General features: G+C 41.2%; 2 protein-coding genes across 8 annotated transcripts in view; both read right to left on the reverse strand.

Moving 5' to 3' along the window:
• Positions 1-19,674, reverse strand: part of PTCD3 (pentatricopeptide repeat domain 3) — an 822,782-nt gene that overhangs the window by 742,300 nt on the left and 60,808 nt on the right. The window lies entirely within an intron of this gene.
• CTBP1 (C-terminal binding protein 1) overlaps positions 7,690-19,674 on the reverse strand; it is a 234,579-nt gene continuing 222,594 nt past the window's right edge. For 6 of the 7 annotated variants that reach the window (XM_050338087.1, XM_050338093.1, XM_050338092.1 and 3 more), the window contains 3 exons: positions 18,180-18,307; positions 14,883-15,000; positions 7,690-9,200 (listed from right to left, as the gene is read on the reverse strand). In XM_050338087.1, coding sequence (XP_050194044.1) covers positions 9,014-9,200; positions 14,883-15,000; positions 18,180-18,307 — 433 coding nt within the window. In that variant the 3' untranslated portion in view covers positions 7,690-9,013. The remainder of the gene's footprint in view (positions 9,201-14,882; positions 15,001-18,179; positions 18,308-19,674) is intronic. The other variant, XM_050338088.1, reaches the window with a different exon arrangement.

The raw sequence follows: 19,674 nt of genomic DNA on the forward strand, positions 1-19,674 counted from the left end.
AACAGTATTGTCAGGGAACAGGACAACAAGGGCAGGACAGGCTTGGATGTGTGAGAGCTGACTGAAAGGAGCCAGCCAAAAGCACTGCTGTCATCACACAGAGGGAACTGGAAACTTCCCCACTAGGGCCCCCAAAAGCTATTGAGAAAATGAAAAACAAAATAGACCATGATGGAAATCTGTAACTTGAGAAATCTCCAGCAGGCAAAAGCATAAGGGTGTATTCCACAGAGGACAAAAATCTCATAGAGTTAAGATAACAAACACCATCATCTATGCCCAGGTTTCAGAAAACGTTGAGGGTGTCTGTCTGTCCTCCGTTTGGTTTTTTGGGTCTTTTTTATATTTGTCACTCTAAAGTCTTTGGAGAAGGAATTATCTTCAAATACTTATTTCTCTGTTTTTAAATAGAACGTCTGTCCTGAACAGGTCCCATCTGTAATGTAAGAAGGGAAATGACACCTGAACTGTGATTAACAGGTGAGGCATTAGGGACACAGCTTTGCAACAGTCTCACCAGGTTGTTTAATACGTTATCCTCTTCAGACTCCGGGATATGATGGCAAAATCTCTTGCCAAAAATGCTCTGTGAAGGCTTAAACCTTGAATGACCGGCACAGGAATAAGAGCGGGAGAATTTACAGACTTTCGAAGGGAAGGCGCTGCATGCGCAGTATCTAAACATGCCAAAATAGCTTATAAAAATAATATTTACAGAGGCAGCTTAGAGCAGCGGCAGGGATAGCCCAGCCCGCTGTTTTCCCGGGGGTTTCACATGTCGTTCCGATGCACAAAGTGCGTTTTGCCACCTAGTGGCTATCGAGGAGGGACCTGCCGTGTCCTGTGCCTTTGTCACCCACGGCGCCCACCAGCTCGCAGGTCTCGGAGGGAAACAGCAGAAGGAGTTAGGAGAAATCAAAAAAATAAGGCCTGCATAACAGCCACGGGCCAGATCACCTGCAGTTCTGAAACGCAGCAGAGCAAAGCTCCTGCACCGCGGCACCCGGGGGCTGCCGAGCCAGGATGCGACCCCGGCGGGAGGCGGAGGGCACAAAGGAATTCTGAGGAGGGAATCTGAGAAAACGACAGCTCAGCATCTGACTTCGCTCCTACTGCAGAATGCAGGGGTTGGCACGGAACAAGCTTAGGTCATCCATCCCGCTGAAGCCAAAAGGTTTGGGTCGGTACGGCAGCAGCTGCCTCTTGGCACCTCCCCGAGCTGCTCAGGGTTGTCGGGTGGGAAAGCACATTATTACATCGCATTCTTCCATCACATTTTCATATATTTAACTTGCTGCAAAGATCAGACTGCCACTGCTATCCCCTGACACCTTCGACCAGGCAAAGGCTACAGCAGGCTGAGCAGACACGGCAAATCTGGAAGTCCAAACCCCTGGAATGAACAATCTAAAAAACCATTAAAACCCTCCCAGCGTAACACAAACAATGAAACATTGCCCTGTCTGCCCAGGAATCTACATCCCCAAAGAGAGTCCAGAGGCTGATGGAGCTGAGCCTAAGCATCTGTTTAAGAGCACTTCCAACATTCTGAGTTTTAAACTGCACAGTAATAGAAATTGGGGGTGAATTATCAGATGTGGATTACCAAAGCAGTTTTTCGAAAACAGCACTGCAGGTTGGAGAATTTTCATCCTTCTGTGTCCTCTGGGAAGGGATTGTCAGTGTCCTGCATGTATCTGGAGAGAGGGGGAATAAGGAGCAGTACACAGAAGTGCCTCTTCCGGATGGCACTTCATTTCTGCTGTGTGCACCCACCTCCTAAGTACTGAAGCCACTTTGAAACTAGAAAATCAGAGTCCTTGCCAAGAGAAGTTTACACCAGACACACTCAGATCTGCAGAGACTGTCCTCGGTTTTCTCCACTGTAATCTCAGGTACCTAATTTTAAAGAATCCATACATTATAAGCTATTCCTCTTGGGATTTCACTCAGGTCACCAAAGACAAGCAAAAGAGAGAGCCCAGACAGATGAATCTAGATTTAAGAACAGCCACCATCTAATGGTTCATCAACAGCCTTCTCAAAGTAAAAGCATGGTGTCTCCTTAGTTCTGAACTCACAGTTGTGCCACAGAAACACCACAAACTTCTGGGAGTCACTCACAGCTCTACTGACAATTGATTGCAGATGAAAACTGAAGTGCTTTGGGGATCACTGCTATATCAGAAACCTCATCCTACTTCCAGCAAAGTTGGATATTACACACGAAGAGAGTTCTCCAAATGGTGAGGTTAAGTCCCAGACCCAGTGTTGCTGGAAAAAGACATTCACTGGAATGACACATTTTGCTGCAAGTGGGATGTGTGCCATGATCCAAGGGGTCACAATTTAAAATTGCTCTTTCAACAGACTTAAGACTTTTGTTTTCCTGTAAAACAGGAAAATATTTAATAAGCTACTAGTTACATGATGCAAAACCTTTATCCTTTATCCTTTGAATTTACAGAAGTTGAAAACCTCTAAAATAAGCTTTGAGCCACAGTAGAGGTTTTGCACCTCTTACCTGTGCTTCTTGCAATATGAGGGCTGTATCCTGACCTTAAAATGGCTGGTCTGCAGGAGGAAAAGAAAAAGAAAATGAAAAGTATAGCTGTTCAGAGTATGAATCCTTGAAAATCTCATTTCAGCCACCCATTTCAGAGGACAGGCACCCCACTTCATGCCTGGAATGGAAAGTGATGGCCTTGGAGTTAATCACAAAGGGCTGCAACTTAAGAGACAAAAATCGATCACCACAAATTCATCATAGGATAACACTTCACATACATTAGGCCTCGAAAAAACATGAGCGAGCAAACAGCAAAATGACAAAAACTCGTGTCAAAAAGAAGCTGGAAATCCCCCTGACTCCATTTTCAACGTGGAAACTACGAGTGCTGATAACGGCAAATGTGTTACTGGAAAACACCAGATTTTCTTTCTGCTGTGGTTTAAGAACAGTAAAATGCAGCACAGACTTAACTTTACAGGTGGGTTTAACTGAAATCCTACTGAACAGCAACGGAGACTTAAAAGGATTTACTCTGGTGCTTTCAGGTGTGCTGAGGACCAAGCTCTGCTGCTCACTGAGTTCCCAGGGAGGGGGATACACTGTGGAGCCAACAGCTGTGTTGGAGGCAACTGGTTTGAGAATTCAATCCATTGCATCGGGTGGGACACTTTGAAAATGGCTGGAGGGGTTTGGAAACACAAGTCTGAGATGTCACCTCCTCAGATTTATTTTTAGATGTTGATTTGGTGGTTTAACTCTTAGGGTTTATCCAAGAAGCCAGCCCCGTAAGCTTTTCCCAAACTCTACAAGGACTCTGCTTTCACAGCACAGACAAATAAATAGCACTGTCACAGTGACACATAATTCTCTGCTTCTAATACGTCAAACCTGACACATAACAAAGGGTTCTTGTGGCAGTTTAAGCTATAACCTTGCTCCTTTTTATTACTTTAAATCTTTGCAACTCAAAACATATTCAAGTATTTAATTTTGGTTTTTTTTTAAAACTTCTTTATTTATTGAGTCAATCATTAACGCTTCCAACCAGCAACTGCTTACTTATCCTTTTTAGGCAGCACATGAAAGAAGGGGGAGAGAAGATATGCAGATAAACACTGTGCAAGCAACAAATGCCTTCAAGGGATTGGCACGCTCAGAGAATGACCCACATCACCCTGGGCATGTCCCAAATGCCTCTAATCATCCCAAGGACATACTTTTGTCTGTTTGTTGCAGCCTTGACGGCCTTGACGTTGCCACAGACGCTCTCCCCCTTCCCCCAAAACAAACAGTGCTCCTTCAAGAAAACTCTCCCTTACGGCTCTGAGTAGAAGGGTAAAGGCAAAGAAGACTGGTGAGACCAGATTTGAAGAGCCTTAATTGTTTCTGTGGTACAGAAAATATAGGAAGAAAACTCCAGATGAGGAACTGCCTTTAAAAAAAAAAAAAAAGACCAACTGGGTGATCCCAAGCCCCAAACTGGATAAAAAAAATCGAACACAGGATGTGGGTTTAGCAAGGTAGTGTGCAAGGAGGTCAGCCAAGGAGAGCTGAAAAGCTGAACAGCTGGTCTGTGTCGAGCTGAAACTCACAGATGGAAAGCAGAACTGACCAAAGGACATTTCTGCTAAAAAAGAGAAGAATTCTAGAGGTAACATTCCAGGTCTCCCGAATGCTAGAAAGAAACAAGGAAGAAGGAGAGGAGGCAGGCACTGAGGGTTGAAGAGACTGATACAGGGTATGAGACTCAGACAGGGCCCATTCTGCAAGAGGCAGACACACAAAGGATGCAGGTGGTGGGATGAAAGAGAGCACTCAGGCTATGAGAGCAGGACCACTGCACTGAGCATCTACTCAGAAGACAACAGCTGAAAGTCTGAGATGAGAAATCCTGTCATTTCATCTGCAGGAGATAACCATACTGGACTATGTGATTCCAAAGGGCAAAAGTAAAGAGCCACAAAGGAAAGGATGCACAGTGCAATGAAAGAAACTGGAAAAGAAAACAGATGAATAACACAGTTCAGTCTTCCTGGAAGATGTGTCACTGACCTCAGTACAAAGGCAAATTGGCTAACAATGTGACATGCTCACTAAATTCAAGTCAGCTTACATGACCTCATGTTCAACATGAAACAATAACTGGAATCTGGAGGCGGTTTGGAAAGCCAAATTAAGTAAAGCCGTTTAAAAAAGACAGTGACTGATATCCCCCATTTAAACAAACTATTAAGGAAATAGCAAAAATCCCCATCACTTGACATTTTAATATAAAGACGAGAAATCTTTCTGAAAGATTTACTCTAGTCAAAACATGGTATCAGGTTTAATGAACACACATATCACATTTAACAGTTTTACTAAGTGGTCAGACAAAATGATCTAATATTACTTTCTGCCCTTAAAACCAATGACACTTCTCCTCCTCCCCCCCCCTCCTTTTTTTTTCCAATTTACAAAAGGTAGAAAGGTTGGAATGAACTGAATAAAGAAAGTACAGGCAGTGCTGCCTTCTCCTTCAAGCAGAACCACAGACACTACTGAAGCATCCACTAAAATTAAAGGAGAAAACCCTTTGGTCTGAGGCACAGAGCAAGCTGGGAACAGCCAGACTGCAGCAGTCACGGTCATTTAGAAAGCCAGCCTTAATCATCTGAGGTGCAAATTGGACAAGAAAATACGACATTTTCTCAAAAAAAAAAAAAAAAAATCCCTACTAAAGGAAAAAGCCTGGAGGCTTGTTAAAAAGGAAGCTGAAGTGTTTCATCCTGAATAAGAAAAGCCTCTAGTTGTTAGTTTGGTAGCAATCTTGTATGACCTTTAAACACTGTTCTCGCAGTTTGGACTGTAAAACCAAAGTTGTATTACAGAAAAAAAAAAAAAAAAGAAAAAAAGACCCAAACACAAAACCAAGACCACAACCCAAGCTGCAGGGACTTTAGGACCAAGTCCCAGTAACTCCAACTGCAAACCTGTCCCAGGACTCCCTGCTGACAGAGAACTCTTCCTAACCCTATTTAAGCCTGTCTGTTCATAGACAACATTTCTGTAACTTTCCTCCTTCCTCCACAGCATTTGCTGTTTACAGTCATTTCCCCAGCTCTGCCCTCACTTCAAGCTGGAAAAGCCAAGTTACTCTGATTTACTCTCACATAAGCCCTGCACACCATTGGTCATTTTGAGAGCCCTCCTCTGCTGTGACTTCAGCTCGAGCTCAACCTCTTGAAGACGCCTGACCAAAATTACCCAGCAAACGCTCCAGCTCCCATGTAGCACCTCCAATTCATTCCCAGCCCTACCAGAGACCATGCCAGATGCATCTGCCACCACACTGCTCCCGCCCTCAGCAGCAACCCATTAGTTTCACCATGGAAAAACACTCACGGCTCCATTTTCTGACAAGTTTTTGTTTTGAATTGCAACCATTTGATTTTGTGTTCTCACAACCGGCATCTATCTGCCCACTCTTCAACACCTACCTTGTGTAGGCTCCAGAGCCTCCTGCCATCCCACAGCCTTTCAGCCAGCAGCAGTTCTGGCATGCTTGGCCTCCTCCTTCTTGGCCAAGACTCCTAATTCAAATAATGCCACCAAAAGAAAATCATGTTCAAGGCAGGCACTTTGATTAACCTCCTCTTTCACCTTCCAGCCCTGCCTCAGATCATCTGTGGCCTCTGCTGCCATCGCCTTCACCGCTTTTGTGTTTTCCCACTAACTGCATCTTCTTCTGTCTAGACTTTATTTAGGACATCCTTTACCAGACAGAGGAAATCTAATCACAATTCCACTACCCAGCAAAAGCAGCCATGAAAGATAGAAGGTTACTCCAGCATAGCAGCCTTTGTTTATTATGGGATGCTTTTCCAATTAGTCATTTACTCCAAGTTTGGGGGATTTTATTAGATTTTTTTTTTTTTAATTTAGCTTTTCAGACCATAACCCAGAAGTCAGTACCCATCAGTTTTGTCATTGCCTAGATGGCTTTCCTTTCTGAAGCAGGAAACTGGATTACTCTCCACCAGTCAGACCAACAGATATGCCCCAAATAGTAGCATAAAAAATATTAAACACGTTACCACCGCAGTGGCAATGCCCTGTCAGACCCGTAAGCGCAGGATTTTGGGCTCAAATACTGAAAATGTTTGTGCCAATGGCTCAAAAGCTCCGGAACTGAGCCTGAGAAAGGCACACAATAAATACCAGTGCCTTCATTTCCAGTTCATCGATGTATCGATCCGCTAGAAACAAAGCTGACTTACATAAGCCAAAACTGTCCAAACCGATGCAAGGAAAGAACAAACCCTCTTGGTTTGCCTCGGGAGATTTGGTTGCAAATGTGACTGCCAGAGATTCTCTGCAGCCAGATGTTTTAAACGTTTGTTTTACATATGTTAAAGACGCAACTTCAGTCTGACAAAGCAGCATCCCAAAATATGAATTGCCCTTGAAATATGAAATCCCACTTCAACAGCAGGGGACTGCATTTGGTGTTTTTTGCAAGTTTTTGTTAAGAAAGCTCTCAGAAGTGTCTTTGCTGGAAAAGCTTGCAGCGTTAGGGCTGTTTTCTCTTTTGTTTCATGGAGGGAACAGAAATGGCTTTACCATCAAGTAGGTTGCAATGGATGACATTTTTAGCTCTCAATGTTCAAGGCAAAAACCTGCCACTCTTCCATGGAGACAAAATTTCACTTTCTATAGTGCTCCTTGGGTACAGACCCCCAGATTTTAGTCTTTCTTAATTTGCAGCCTCCTACCATTTCCCAAAGACAGGTGGAGGCTGCTCTGTAGACTTGCAGGAATGGGGGACAGTAACTTTTCACAGAACCCATAAAACCAGTTCACTAACCTTATGTGCACTGTTGTTAGGTCAGATTAGTAGTGACCAAACAGACAACACACCACCGAGGGGGTTCATGTCCAGGCTTACTTTTGCCCACCATGGATTTCCTTCCTGCAGCAGCTTAACTGTTCTGCCTTGCTTTTTGAAACTGCAGAGGAATGAAGGACATCTTATCCAGGGGCACAGGAAAGGCCAAATCAGCATCCAGCTGAAATCCAACCTGCCTTGAACACGCTCCTGCCTGTGCTGAGGGAAACAAACCCCTGCAATATAGCAAATACAATTACATCCTGCTGCACACTTCCATCATCACAAAAGCAAATAAAACAATGGACACTTCTCACGTTGGACTTCGGCAAAAGACATTTATTATTATTATTATTATTACTGTTGTTGTGTTGCTGTTGTACCTCCTCTGCTCTGCCCACAGTGGTGGCATAAATGCTGTTACCATATTGTAGCTGATGATGCCGGTGTACAAATCAAAATCCATCTTAATTTCAAACTCCATTAGAAACACAGGAAAAAAGATCAACATTTACGAAATGTAAAGGGAAAAATGGTATGGAAAGAATTCTTTTTTTTTTTTATTTTTCAAGCTTCCAAGACAGTATTACAAACAACAGAGAGCAAAGTAAAGCTAGAAATGAAGTACTTGACAGCATCTGTTTAAAAATTACAGCTAAGAAACCTAATAAAAGTTGAATAAACAGTTACTAGAAATAAAAATTTTTACACATATGATATTTGTCTGGGATTTTTATTTCTTCAAAATAATTCATACAAATGGTTACAGTCACAAACATGATTTTAACCAAAAATATTGCTAGCCTACCACATTACCAGGAAGGAATCAATGTAGGCAATGAAATGCTGCTACTTTTCAGTAGTCTAGTGCCTTTTCCAGATACCACCAATAATATATACTTTAACTGGTGACAAAAAGCACAACGCTTGTTTATACAAAACCTTTTTTTTTTTTCCTCAAAATCTCTTTGCAAGGTTGTCTTCATTTTGAAATAAGGGAATTCATGCCAAAATTAGGAGAAACTGTTTTTCTTTTGTTTACTAAATTATTCTAAAAAATAAGACAAGCAGGTAGAAAAAACAATGCACTGTGTGGCGTAGAAAGAAAAATGGGAAAAATTCATTGTCCTGAGAAGTTTGCCAACTGCCTCATTTTTGGGCATGTCTTAAAATATAAAAGAAAGGAATTTTAATCTCAAAATTGGTTTGTTGAATGCCTCCCTTATGTTTTTCCTTGTTGACAGCTAAGCAAACAAACCCTTTTTAATGTTCTAAAAACTGTACACAGACAAGTACATTCATGATATAATTAACTACTAACTTCTCTTGCTTAACAAAGAACCCATAGGACACAGAAACAGTGAATCAGTCCACTGGACAGGGACAAACTACAATTTATATGGAGGAAAAAAATGTTTCCAAATCTTCTTTTTTTTTTTTTTTTTGTCTCCCACCTTTTCCTTTTATACTGTATATTGGACCAGTTTCTAAAACAATAATCGTCTCCTCCTGTAAGTTCATGGTTTTGCCTTTTAATCAAAATCCAGGGTTTTGCTTTGTTGTTTTGTTTTGCTTTGCTTTTCCACGCGCTGAAGTTGAGATCTCCGATGCTGGGAATGCTGTTTTTTCGTAGGCTACAATTGGTCGCTTGGGTGGTCTCTATCAGCTTCTGGTTTGACAGTTTGGCCGGGGGAAGGAGCGTGGGGCGGGTGGGCTACAGCAGGGAGGCCGTGTGATAAAGACATGGGGTTGGGGACTATTCCTTCTACTGCTGCAGGTATGCCAGTGGAAGCCACGCTCACAACGCCTGGGGGATACCTGCTGGGAGGAGGAAAACAGGAGAGCACGTTAAAACCACGAGGTGACCGAGCGGGAAGCCCACCCTGCCTCCTCCTAGAGCCACAGAGACGCTTCTTTTGTTTTCAGAGCGGCTACAAAGACAGGGAGTTAATGCTGATAAACAAAGCAGGAGATGCTGTATTTTACCCCAATGAGAAATAAAGGTTTGCTAGATTGTTTCTTCAGATTTAACAGTGTGACTGACAGCACAGCAGAGGAAAAAAGCTGCTCCTCTCAAAGCACAACCTCAACCAGAAGTAATTCTGGCTGGGTCCGTGCAATGTCTGCTCTCTATGACTTTTCTTCAAGTTGACCTTCAGGGATTTTTATTTTTTTTTCTCTTTCATTCTCGTGTAGAAGGTTTAAATGTTCATTGTTGTGGTTTGAAAAAGTATTTGTTCTTACTACTCTTGCAGTCCTAACTTTCTGATAGCGCCCCAAAAAAGCAATTACACTCCCACACTCCTCAGCTGATATTCAGATGCCTACTGAATCTGAGTAACTTTTTCAGCATAAAGCTTGCTACTACTCTTTTCTGAAAGAGAACCAGTCCTAGTTATACGGAGGACAGGTGCTTTAGTCACGCTGCAACAAAGAAAGATGCAAACACAAAAACTGTGGATGGTTTTAAAGATTCCTTTATCTGGACAAACACCGAGACCTAAATATTTTATGAAAACAAAACAAAACAAAAATCCACCAAAAAAACCCAACCAACCAACCAACCAAAAAAACCAACAAAAAAAAAATCACTCTCTGATTCAGCTTGATCTTATGATGGCTCTGACATCATCAGGCTAAAAAATCTCTTGCAAATCTAAATCTACTACCTCAATCCCAAAGTTCAGATGTAATTGGTGAACACTGGTATTTCGCAGTGCTGTATATAAGCAACAGCTACACATGAATTTAATAAAAATATGTTTTCCTTTTAGTCAAATACCTCAATACCTATTTGCAAGTTACGTCACAATGGCCACTTAACACTGACTCTTTGCCTCCCCTCCTCATCACAAAGCTGCACACACCCATCCCTTGTTCTCTCCTGATGATTATTCTGCTCATCCAAGCATCCTAAAGGGAGCGTTATCCATTTGAAAGTATAAGCACACAACCTATCCCTCACTGTGGCTTTTGCTACCCAAGTATTTACCCAGGGCTGCATGGGAGAAAAGGCACTTGTAGGCTTGTCAAGTTTTTTCAAACATCATGTTATTGTGCTGTTGATTTTCTCCTCATCAGAGTTTAACGCTGAATTCACCCCATTTCCGCAGCATTTTTTCTAAGGTAATAGATGTTTGTGCTGCTCATCCTAAATTCCCCTCAAACTGACAGAAAATTACTGCACAACTTATACAAAACTCAGAGGAGGAGAAAAGCTGGATGCAAGCACATTTACTCATTCTTTTTGATTCCACCAAAGAAACCATCATGGGAAGTGTGTTTTTGCAAACACTGTGCCAGAGGGGCTCAGCACGGCTATCCAACATGGCACAGGGACAACGAGGACACCACACACAGGTCTGGTCATCCTGGGAAAGTTTCCTACAGACCAAAAGGCTGACTCCAACCTGAGATGGATAACCAGGATGTGACAGATCACACCACCTGTAGGCCAGATAACTTTGTTCCCAATTGTACACATATTTACAGGGCTTCCTATGCTAATTCCTTTTCCAGAGAGGTTCCTTAGAATTAATTTGCAGTTGCTAATGGAATTAGTTGCTTGTTTCAGTAACTCCATTTGAATCTTATTAATCACATTTGCTTCAATTCCTATGAAAACTGTCAGACAGGGTATTGTTTTACTTCCTCTAATTTAATTTTGAAACAGCTTATCTGTTACTCTAGGTGCTTTGCAAAACACAACATGACATAAACTTCCATTTAGAAGCCCTACACAGCAGCTGTTCCCAACATAATCTCTACTTTTTAACAACATATTCCCCTGAGCTTCGACATGCTGGAGCTGGGAGCAATCAAGGAGAGTGCAAATTCTGCAATTGCGCTTTCCTCTGGAAGAAAAGTCAGAGCCTCCCCTCGCGAAAATGGACGGTGCTGAATCAGAAGCATCAGCAGTCACCTCATGACCACAATAAGCAGTTCAAACTACACAGCCTGTATATAAAATTTCCCCTTGGACACCAAGTTATGATAGCCAGGACTCCACCTGCCTGCACCTCTCCTCAGGCACAGGTTTCCTCCAGATTTCCAGTAATGTCCAGAGGCCCTACAATTGTCTGTGGCATCAGCCAAAATACAGGAAACATATTGCTCTATAGAAGCTGTATTTTACTTGACAACTCCTAGCCCTACTCTGCCATTCTCTTTTTGTAATTTTTGTTCCTTTTCAATTTAATCATCAGTGTTGTTTAAATCCTGTCTCTGAAAGGAAGGCAAAAACTCAACAGCCTCTACCCATGAGCATTTCTATTCTATATAACCTTCCCTTTTGTTGCTATTTAATGCTTTCCTATTCTTAACTAGAAAATATACTCCCTCCAGCACTTCATGAAGTTTCTCCCTATCTTCCTCCTCTGGCAGCAATAGGACATTTTCCAGGTAAAATGTCCACTGAATTAAATTTTTGTAAAAGCAGAAGCAAGAGATCAATTACACCTCCTCTGTTACTTCAGAGTCTTCCTTCCCCTTCCCCCATGTAGAAATTTAGAAAGAAAAATACATTGTAATTCTTAATTACAGTGAAAGGCAACTTTAATTTCTATGTTAAGCTGCTGTATTTTTTAAACTGCAGAAGACCTTGAACTCACTATGTGAAGCTCTGTTTGAGAAACTGAGTCTATCCCAGCAGAGGTTAAAAATTTAAGTGCATGCTGTTATCATTCATTACAGAGTCTGAAAATCACCAGTGAAGTACCTTAACATGAAATACGTTCTGAATTACCAAAATCCAGCTATTCTCATCCAAGTACCTCTTCAGTATTCATAGATATTATTCATAGAACGGTTTTGGTTGGAAGGGACCTTAAAGATCATCCCATTCCAGCCCACTGCCATGGGCAGGGACACCTCCCACTAGACCAGGCTGCTGAGACCCCCACCCAGCCTCCTCACCTCCTCCCTGTCAGAAGGCAGGGAGGTACATCAACATGTCTATAAATGGTACAATCACTGCTTACTGGTTGTTAAATTTCACTTTGCCCATGACCTGCCTGCTCTGTGACACACGAAATGGCAGGGGCTTATTTAACAGGCAGCTCGGTAACAAATACACAGTAATAACACAAGACTGGGGTGTATTATGCTGCTTCACCAGGACCATTACAAGTAATTCCTTCTCAGGAATATTGTTAATCTTTACTCGTGGGATAGGTCCTGTTTGCGTGACCTTTTGTGCTGATAGGGCATCCTGCATTTCGCACAGTAAATGGTTTTGTTTTCCACCGACTATGGTGATATTCAGATCTAGATTATATTCAGCTGACGAATGCTCAGTGCTCTTGACTTGTGATAATATCTGATAATTTGAGAGTTCTGTCCTACATCAAAATACAAGTAAATGATATAACCAGAATAAAAAAGCCTCGGTAGTTTTAGTTCCCCGAAAGAGCTATTTGCATTTTTTAACATATAAATTATTATCCCAGGTCTTATCTTCTAATGCAATTACATGACTACAATACAGTTATTAGCACGTCTGAAACTTCATACTGCCTTGTGAAAGACTCCAGAACTCACTTAGCTGAACATGATCTTGGATTGGAAAGAAAAGATGGAAAAATTTGGTTTAAACACTCAACTCAAACGCTGCACTTAATCCAGGTAGGAATTAAGCATCAGCAAACACTGCTATTGAAACCAATTTCTTCATAAAAATCTGAGCTTCAAGTGCTGCATATTTTGTACTGCATATTTTGTACTGCACATAATAAATGCCTTCACCCACATTTAAACACTATTCTATCACCTCTCCAAAAAGAAGCTTTTAATATTTATTGTATAACTGTTAACTTCTGCCTCGAAATTCCCAAAATGAGTTTTATTTTGTGTTCGAAAGTAATTGTGAAGTCAGAATTCTACAATGAATTTTCTTTATTGAAAAACCTGACTGAAACAATGCCTTAAAAAGTCATTCAGACCTGTGTTTATCCTGCTTCAATTGAATACATATGGTCCTTACCTTGTAAATCATTAACTCCCAAAACATTCCTAAGTTAAAATTAATTTCTGGCTGTGAAGCCTGCTTCTGCTGGACTTGTGACCCCCAAAATGAGAACAAAGCCCTGCATTTTATTTGGGCATGGAACCCTGTTCTTAACTGCCATGACAGGGTTGGAGTTATTACCCCCAGTCTAGCAAGACCTGCCTTTAAGCCCCAATTACACTCAGCCATACCCTCACTCCTCCACACTGAAGCCAGTGAAACCACAGGCTGTGTGGAGGAGAACACGAGTGCCTGAACTCCTCATTTAAGCAAATAAAAACACACCTCTTCAGATATTTGGGACTACGGGTACTTTTTCCAAAAATAAAAAATCTTCACGCTACACGAGATAAACACACGTTGACCAAATCCAAGTTATTCTTTTCCTTTAGTGCACTTATGGCTGCTGACAAAGGGATTATGGCAGAGGGTGGTGACACTCCCCTGTCACCTCTCCATCATGTTCTGATGAGACTGTTCCAAGTCACTGGGACAGAAGAGCTTTGCTTCACTTCTCAGCTGTCACAGCTGCGTTCCCATATGGAGTAAGTAACACAAAACCAGGGATTCCCTCCCTATTAAAAGCACGGGGTAGCGCTCCTAAAGATGGGCAAAGATAAGGTGGCTGAATGAATAAGGACAGGGGAAACATTAGGATAAAGAGGTATGCCAAAATAACGAAAGGACTGCACTGTCCCTTCCCTCGAGGCATCAAGGGAAACATCTGTTTGTAGCTTTCTCAGCCACTTTCATCCTACTTATGTGTAAATACCATACTGGGAAGATTAAAAAATTGCAGATGTTTTTCATAAATAAAAATTGTCTGAAGCTGGCTACTAGGAAAAATCTGCTGCTAGAACAGCTGCTAGGGATAAAGGACAGAGAGAGACTCAAGCAAACAAAGTAACTAAGGAATGTGCATATTGGATGTAAAAAATTGTCCCTTTCTATTAATTACTAAGACCTGCTTTCACAGTTGATTGAGAATAGATAGATCAAGTCCCTCAAATGCTTCCGCTTAAAAATTAAACATATAATTTAGAAAATGCTATTTTAAACATATTTTCATAATCACCACAGGCTGTTTCACTGAGTTACTCTTGTGTCTGGAGGCCACAAACCAACACAAGAATAGTTTATTATTGAAAGTCTATCTGCAAGCTACTGCTGCATCATTACCTTCAGCAAAAAGAAACATAAATTTCCACTGCACTCACCAGAGATGACCAGAATTGTTTTACTTGAATAGGCAAACAAATGTGTACAGTTCATATACTAACCAAACAAAAGAGATTATAAGAGGGATCATATTTACACAGCATGACTGACTTGAACTACCAAAACAAGCTTATTCCCCCGAATGCAACAATTATGAAAACAATACAGCTGGTGTCTAATCCAAACCCACTTCATTTATTAACAGGAAGGTCTTCTATCTGTTCTTGAATGCCTACATCTGAACTCAGGAGGTATTTCTCCTGCATCTTCAGCACTCTTACCTGTATGCAGCACCATTAAGCTCTGGATGAACCACTCCAGGATCCATGCTGGCCCAATGTGTAGCTGCAGTCAAATGATCTTTGTTAACACAGTTTTTCAGACTGTCTGGAATACGACCTAGGATGAAGCGAGGGAGAGGAAGTAAACATACACAATAATTGTAGGCCTTGTGCTCTTAATGTGTCTATGTTAAAAATAGTCAAAAATATTTGCAGATTTAAATAAATACATAAAATATTACACGGAGAGCTTGGTTTTGATCCTCATTGTTTCTCCTTTGCCTGGGACTTGATAATGGTCAAAATACTCTGCATAATACTGATTTCTCTCTCTTTGTGTCTTGCAAACAGGGTCTCAATAAAACCCAAATCAACAAGAGTCATGCTTTCCATGAAGCTGTAACTTGAACGTAGAGCACGACTACCATTCTACTTCAGTAATGCAGCCTCCTGCTCCAAGTCTTTAACATCACTTTCCTCCTTTTCCCTCCATTTGTAACAGCAGTAAAAACACTTATTGAGGAATGTAGGATTCTGAATGGAATTCTGCCATAAACCTGGATATGACCAACTCCCTGTCCTCCTGATCTTCCCCTTATTTATCTGAACTGCTCTTCATAGTTATTTATTATCATGTATTAACCCTCAGTCATCCCTTTCACTTCTACAAAAAAATGAAAATACATGACAATTTCCCTTCTTCATTTCTTCAAAACTTTTACTTAACCTCTGAAGCATTACTGAAGTTTTAAGGCTGTCAACCTGATTCAGCACATAACTGGACGAGCCTCTGTCTGTCTTCTGCAGAACTATCTCCACCCCTGCAACAAATGACATGAACAGATATAACACACCTTTTGTTCATGGCAATAGGAATATTTCCACCTATTTCAACGGGAGGAAGATCAACTGGAGCCAGTGCTTTTTCTGACACCTGTTTTAATGTATCTTTTCTAAAGTTTAATCTTACTGTGCATTTGCACAAACAGGGGTAGAAAGAGGTAAGTTTGGGTCCACCCCTGCTACTGTTGGAGATGGTACTCCAGAAACACTTCCAAAAAATGACCATGCTCCATCATCAAAGAATTCAAGCTTTTGTCTTCAGCTTCCTATAGGAAATTTGATTAAGGACTTCACTACTCTTTGCCTGTTCTTTCTATCCATCAGCCTGGCCACAACAGGGCTGTAGAAAAGCCCGTCACAAAATTGTTTTTCATGTAGTCAATACCATCAAATACTTGTTACTCCATGACTTGCACTGACGTCACTAAACTTGTCACATCTCCTGTGCACAAGCTGAAAAGGCTTTTTTTAACTCAGTATCAGACAAAATGAGGTATATGCCCCATTGTGGATTCCAACCACTCTCCTGATTAGAAATCATATTCTAAATGTAGGTGAAATACACATCCATCTCAGCTTCTGCCAAAATTGTCCACAAGTTTAAACAGTATCTTTTTTCTTCTGATATTTATCCTTCTTAATCATGTCTTCCTCTTTGCCCCTCTCATTCCTCATTTTGCTAACTTCTGTATGCATGTTCTACTAGTTCTCCCCTTAAAAACAGAATTTATTTATTTTAAACTTTCACTTGCCATGCTCGCCTTCCCCTCCTGTTTTCAGTAGTCCTCTTTATTTCATACTTGGAATGCTTTCAAGTTTAAAAAGATACTTAAAGGATATTTAATATCTGCTTATTATTTTTATTTTATATGTCACAACCTCTTGGCAACAGCACAACCACTTAACATCTTTATTGTCAGATGGTAGCCATACTCTACATTCCCACTGTGCACCTTTTTCCAATTATTTTCCCCGTATACACCCTCTCTCTGCTGTGTTCCCCTATGGCTTTCACATATCCATCTTTATCCCACATGTCCTGTATCTTTCCTACATTTGTTTCATGGCAATTCAATGTCATTCTCACCTCCCTAACGCTGGTCTCTGTTTGATCTTACTACAAACCATATGCAAACACTGAAGTGCTGACAGCCCCGATACCAACCAGTGATACAGATCGCTGAGAGCACAATCACACGCTCTAAGGAATCGTGGGTCTGCCCTCCTAGGCACCTATGTTTGGGCTATTGCACAAATTTAACATAAAACTAGCTCTGGATAGCTCTTACGTAGTTTTCAGGCTGTGGCCTATTAATGCTCATTTGCACATTAATCCTCCCCCAAGCAGGTACTGGGTGATGGTTTGTGCAATCTCTCCCGGAGTTATCTGTGAGCAGGGAACAGTTATACAACACCCTGACAAACAAATGTACTACTGGAGTTGTTCTGGAGTACTGGCACAAGGATCAGTTCCAGCAAAGGGATGGTCAGGCTCTTTAGATCACCTCCAAAACAGGGAGAAATAGTCTGGTAAAGGACAATTAAGATCAGGAGTTTAATTAGCATCCAGGAGAATCCTCTTTCTGCACAAGCTATAAATGAAACTAAATTGCCCAGCCTCTCTAGGCACAAGCCAGAGGGAAGGCTACTGCCAGTGCTTTTTGTACAGCAGAGCAATGTGTTGGCACTGAGCTGCTCTCAAGGTGACACAGATGGCCCTGCATGTCTGCAGAGCATTCAGACTGTATCGCCAAGGGGGAAACAGCAAAGTCCAACTAAAGAGAAAACATTAGTGCTTAATGAATCATTTTCCAGTATGAAAATCCTTCCTTTTATTTTAGGCTACAAGGGATTCAAACCAATGCCAAATGGCTCAGTCTTCTCATTTTACTTATTAGCAGTGCATGTTCGAGACGTAACTGTTTTCTCTTATGTGAGCAGTTTACAATTACATGGCAGTTATATAACAAAGACACTCTGCCCTTTAAAATGCCAGGCTTCTTTAGCAATGCTTTAAAGAGAGGAACATCGAAAATAGAATAACCTCCCAACAAAATACTTTGACGTAGAGAATCAGAACTGTTCCTGACAAGTATAAGGGGAATACAGGAAAAGCTAAGAAAGATACCAGCAATAGCAGGATGCCTTGCAGTCAATACTTACATGCAACGAAGAAGAAAGGCACTTAAATACATTTAAATACATTTCTCTTATATGAAAAAAGCACTTATTTTGCAGTGCCTGCCTTGCTTTGTAACTGCAAAGAACCTCCAAAACAACCTGTTCCAGTTCTGAGAACAGACTTAGTGGGCATTTGCTCATTTCTGTGTTCCAAATACTAGAAACGGTGAACAAAAGCTAAGGCTGGTTCTTTTCAGCAGTCTTCCAAGACCGAAGAAAAAGGTTTATTAAGAAGAACGAGGCAGGGAAGGAGCCAACAAGGTGAGCGAGTACCTGTGATCGCCCTTCGGATCTCTCGTGCTGCTTCCTCCCGCATCTCAATCGAGGCTTGTTCACTATACCAGGCTGCATGTGGGGTACAGATCAGATTTGGTGCGTCCTTCAAGGGGCCCTGACTAAAGCTAAATGAAGATTTAAAACAAGATCAAATGACAAAAAATATTGGGGGGGGGAAAGGGGGTGTGAAGGGGGGAGGAGAAACCAGATGGATTTGCACATACACAGATTAATTTTTACAACAGAAAAGAATTGCATTTCTATTCCTCGATGGGTTTAATTCTGTTATTAATTTAATACACTACTCATGGTATAAATAAGCAACAATCACCTTTTATAGACTCAAAGGGTAGAACCTCAGTATAGCAGCAACATTAGCTTCTGTCCAATGCACTTATTGTAACTACAGCCACTGCCACTCCAGTTCTGGGGCAGAAATGCATAAAGCAAAACCCAAATTAAATCAGGATGCCATTCCATTTGTCCAGTTCATCACAATTTTACTTTTACTGCATTAGCCAACAAAGCTCTGTTCTTTCTGTCAGTGTGACGTTCAGTCATTTAAATAAAAAAATCTTACAATTGTTTCCAAATTAGAAGTGTGACCATAAGCACACAAGTTTTTTTGATAATTCAGTTGTTATTTTTCCATTATTTGTAACTAATTTTTTTTTCTTTCCCGTTCCTTTACAGAAACGCCACAGAAAGAAGGAAATTTACTCTACAGATTGATTTTCAGGGAAGGTAATGAATCTGTGTAAAAGTGTTATCACAGATACAGAGTAAAGAAACTGAAAATAATGGAAACTTGCTCCTCCTATTTATTTCCAGCTTTAATAATCTTGCAGTCAACTGTAACAACAGGAGAACAAATACTTAAAGACAAAAGCGTGCTTTCAGAGTTGGTCATAATTCAAAAAAAGAGATAGATTTCATCTGTAGTTCAATAAACATCAAAATATCTGGCAAAACTCTTGAATAAAGAGTTGCATGCTGCGATCAGATAGACATGCAGCACCGAAGCCAAAGGAAATTGTGGCTGTAATCCTGCAACTGAATCTCTGCAGATGGCATCTCCATGCAGTAAATGGGGCTTCCTAGAGGTGCAACGGGCTGCTCGTGCAGATCCGAGAGCGGAATTGGGAAGAATGTACAGAGCTGGAAGTCCCTTGAGCTGTTAAGACTCCGGCTTTGCACAGCACTACTGCATTGTAATGACTACATTTAGGAGTAAATGAATGCAGAGTATGCATAAATAAAATTAAATATTTGTGATGTGGCATTGTGCCTCAGCAGATATAAAAATTCTGACTAAAGGGATACTATTCTAATTTTTCAAAGCTACTATTCCCCAGCCCCAAGCTGGTATGAGAGATACTGTCCTCTCTCCAGTCTTTACAGCCCGCCCTGTATCTGTTTCTCTTCAAAAACTTCTGTGGATTGATTCAGTTAAAATTAACATTTCTCCCTGTCCAGACTGAAAAAGGCTTGT

Source organism: Myiozetetes cayanensis, unplaced genomic scaffold, assembly GCF_022539395.1.
Source record: "Myiozetetes cayanensis isolate MyiCay16 unplaced genomic scaffold, myiCay2020 scf7, whole genome shotgun sequence".
NCBI lineage: Eukaryota > Metazoa > Chordata > Aves > Passeriformes > Tyrannidae > Myiozetetes > Myiozetetes cayanensis.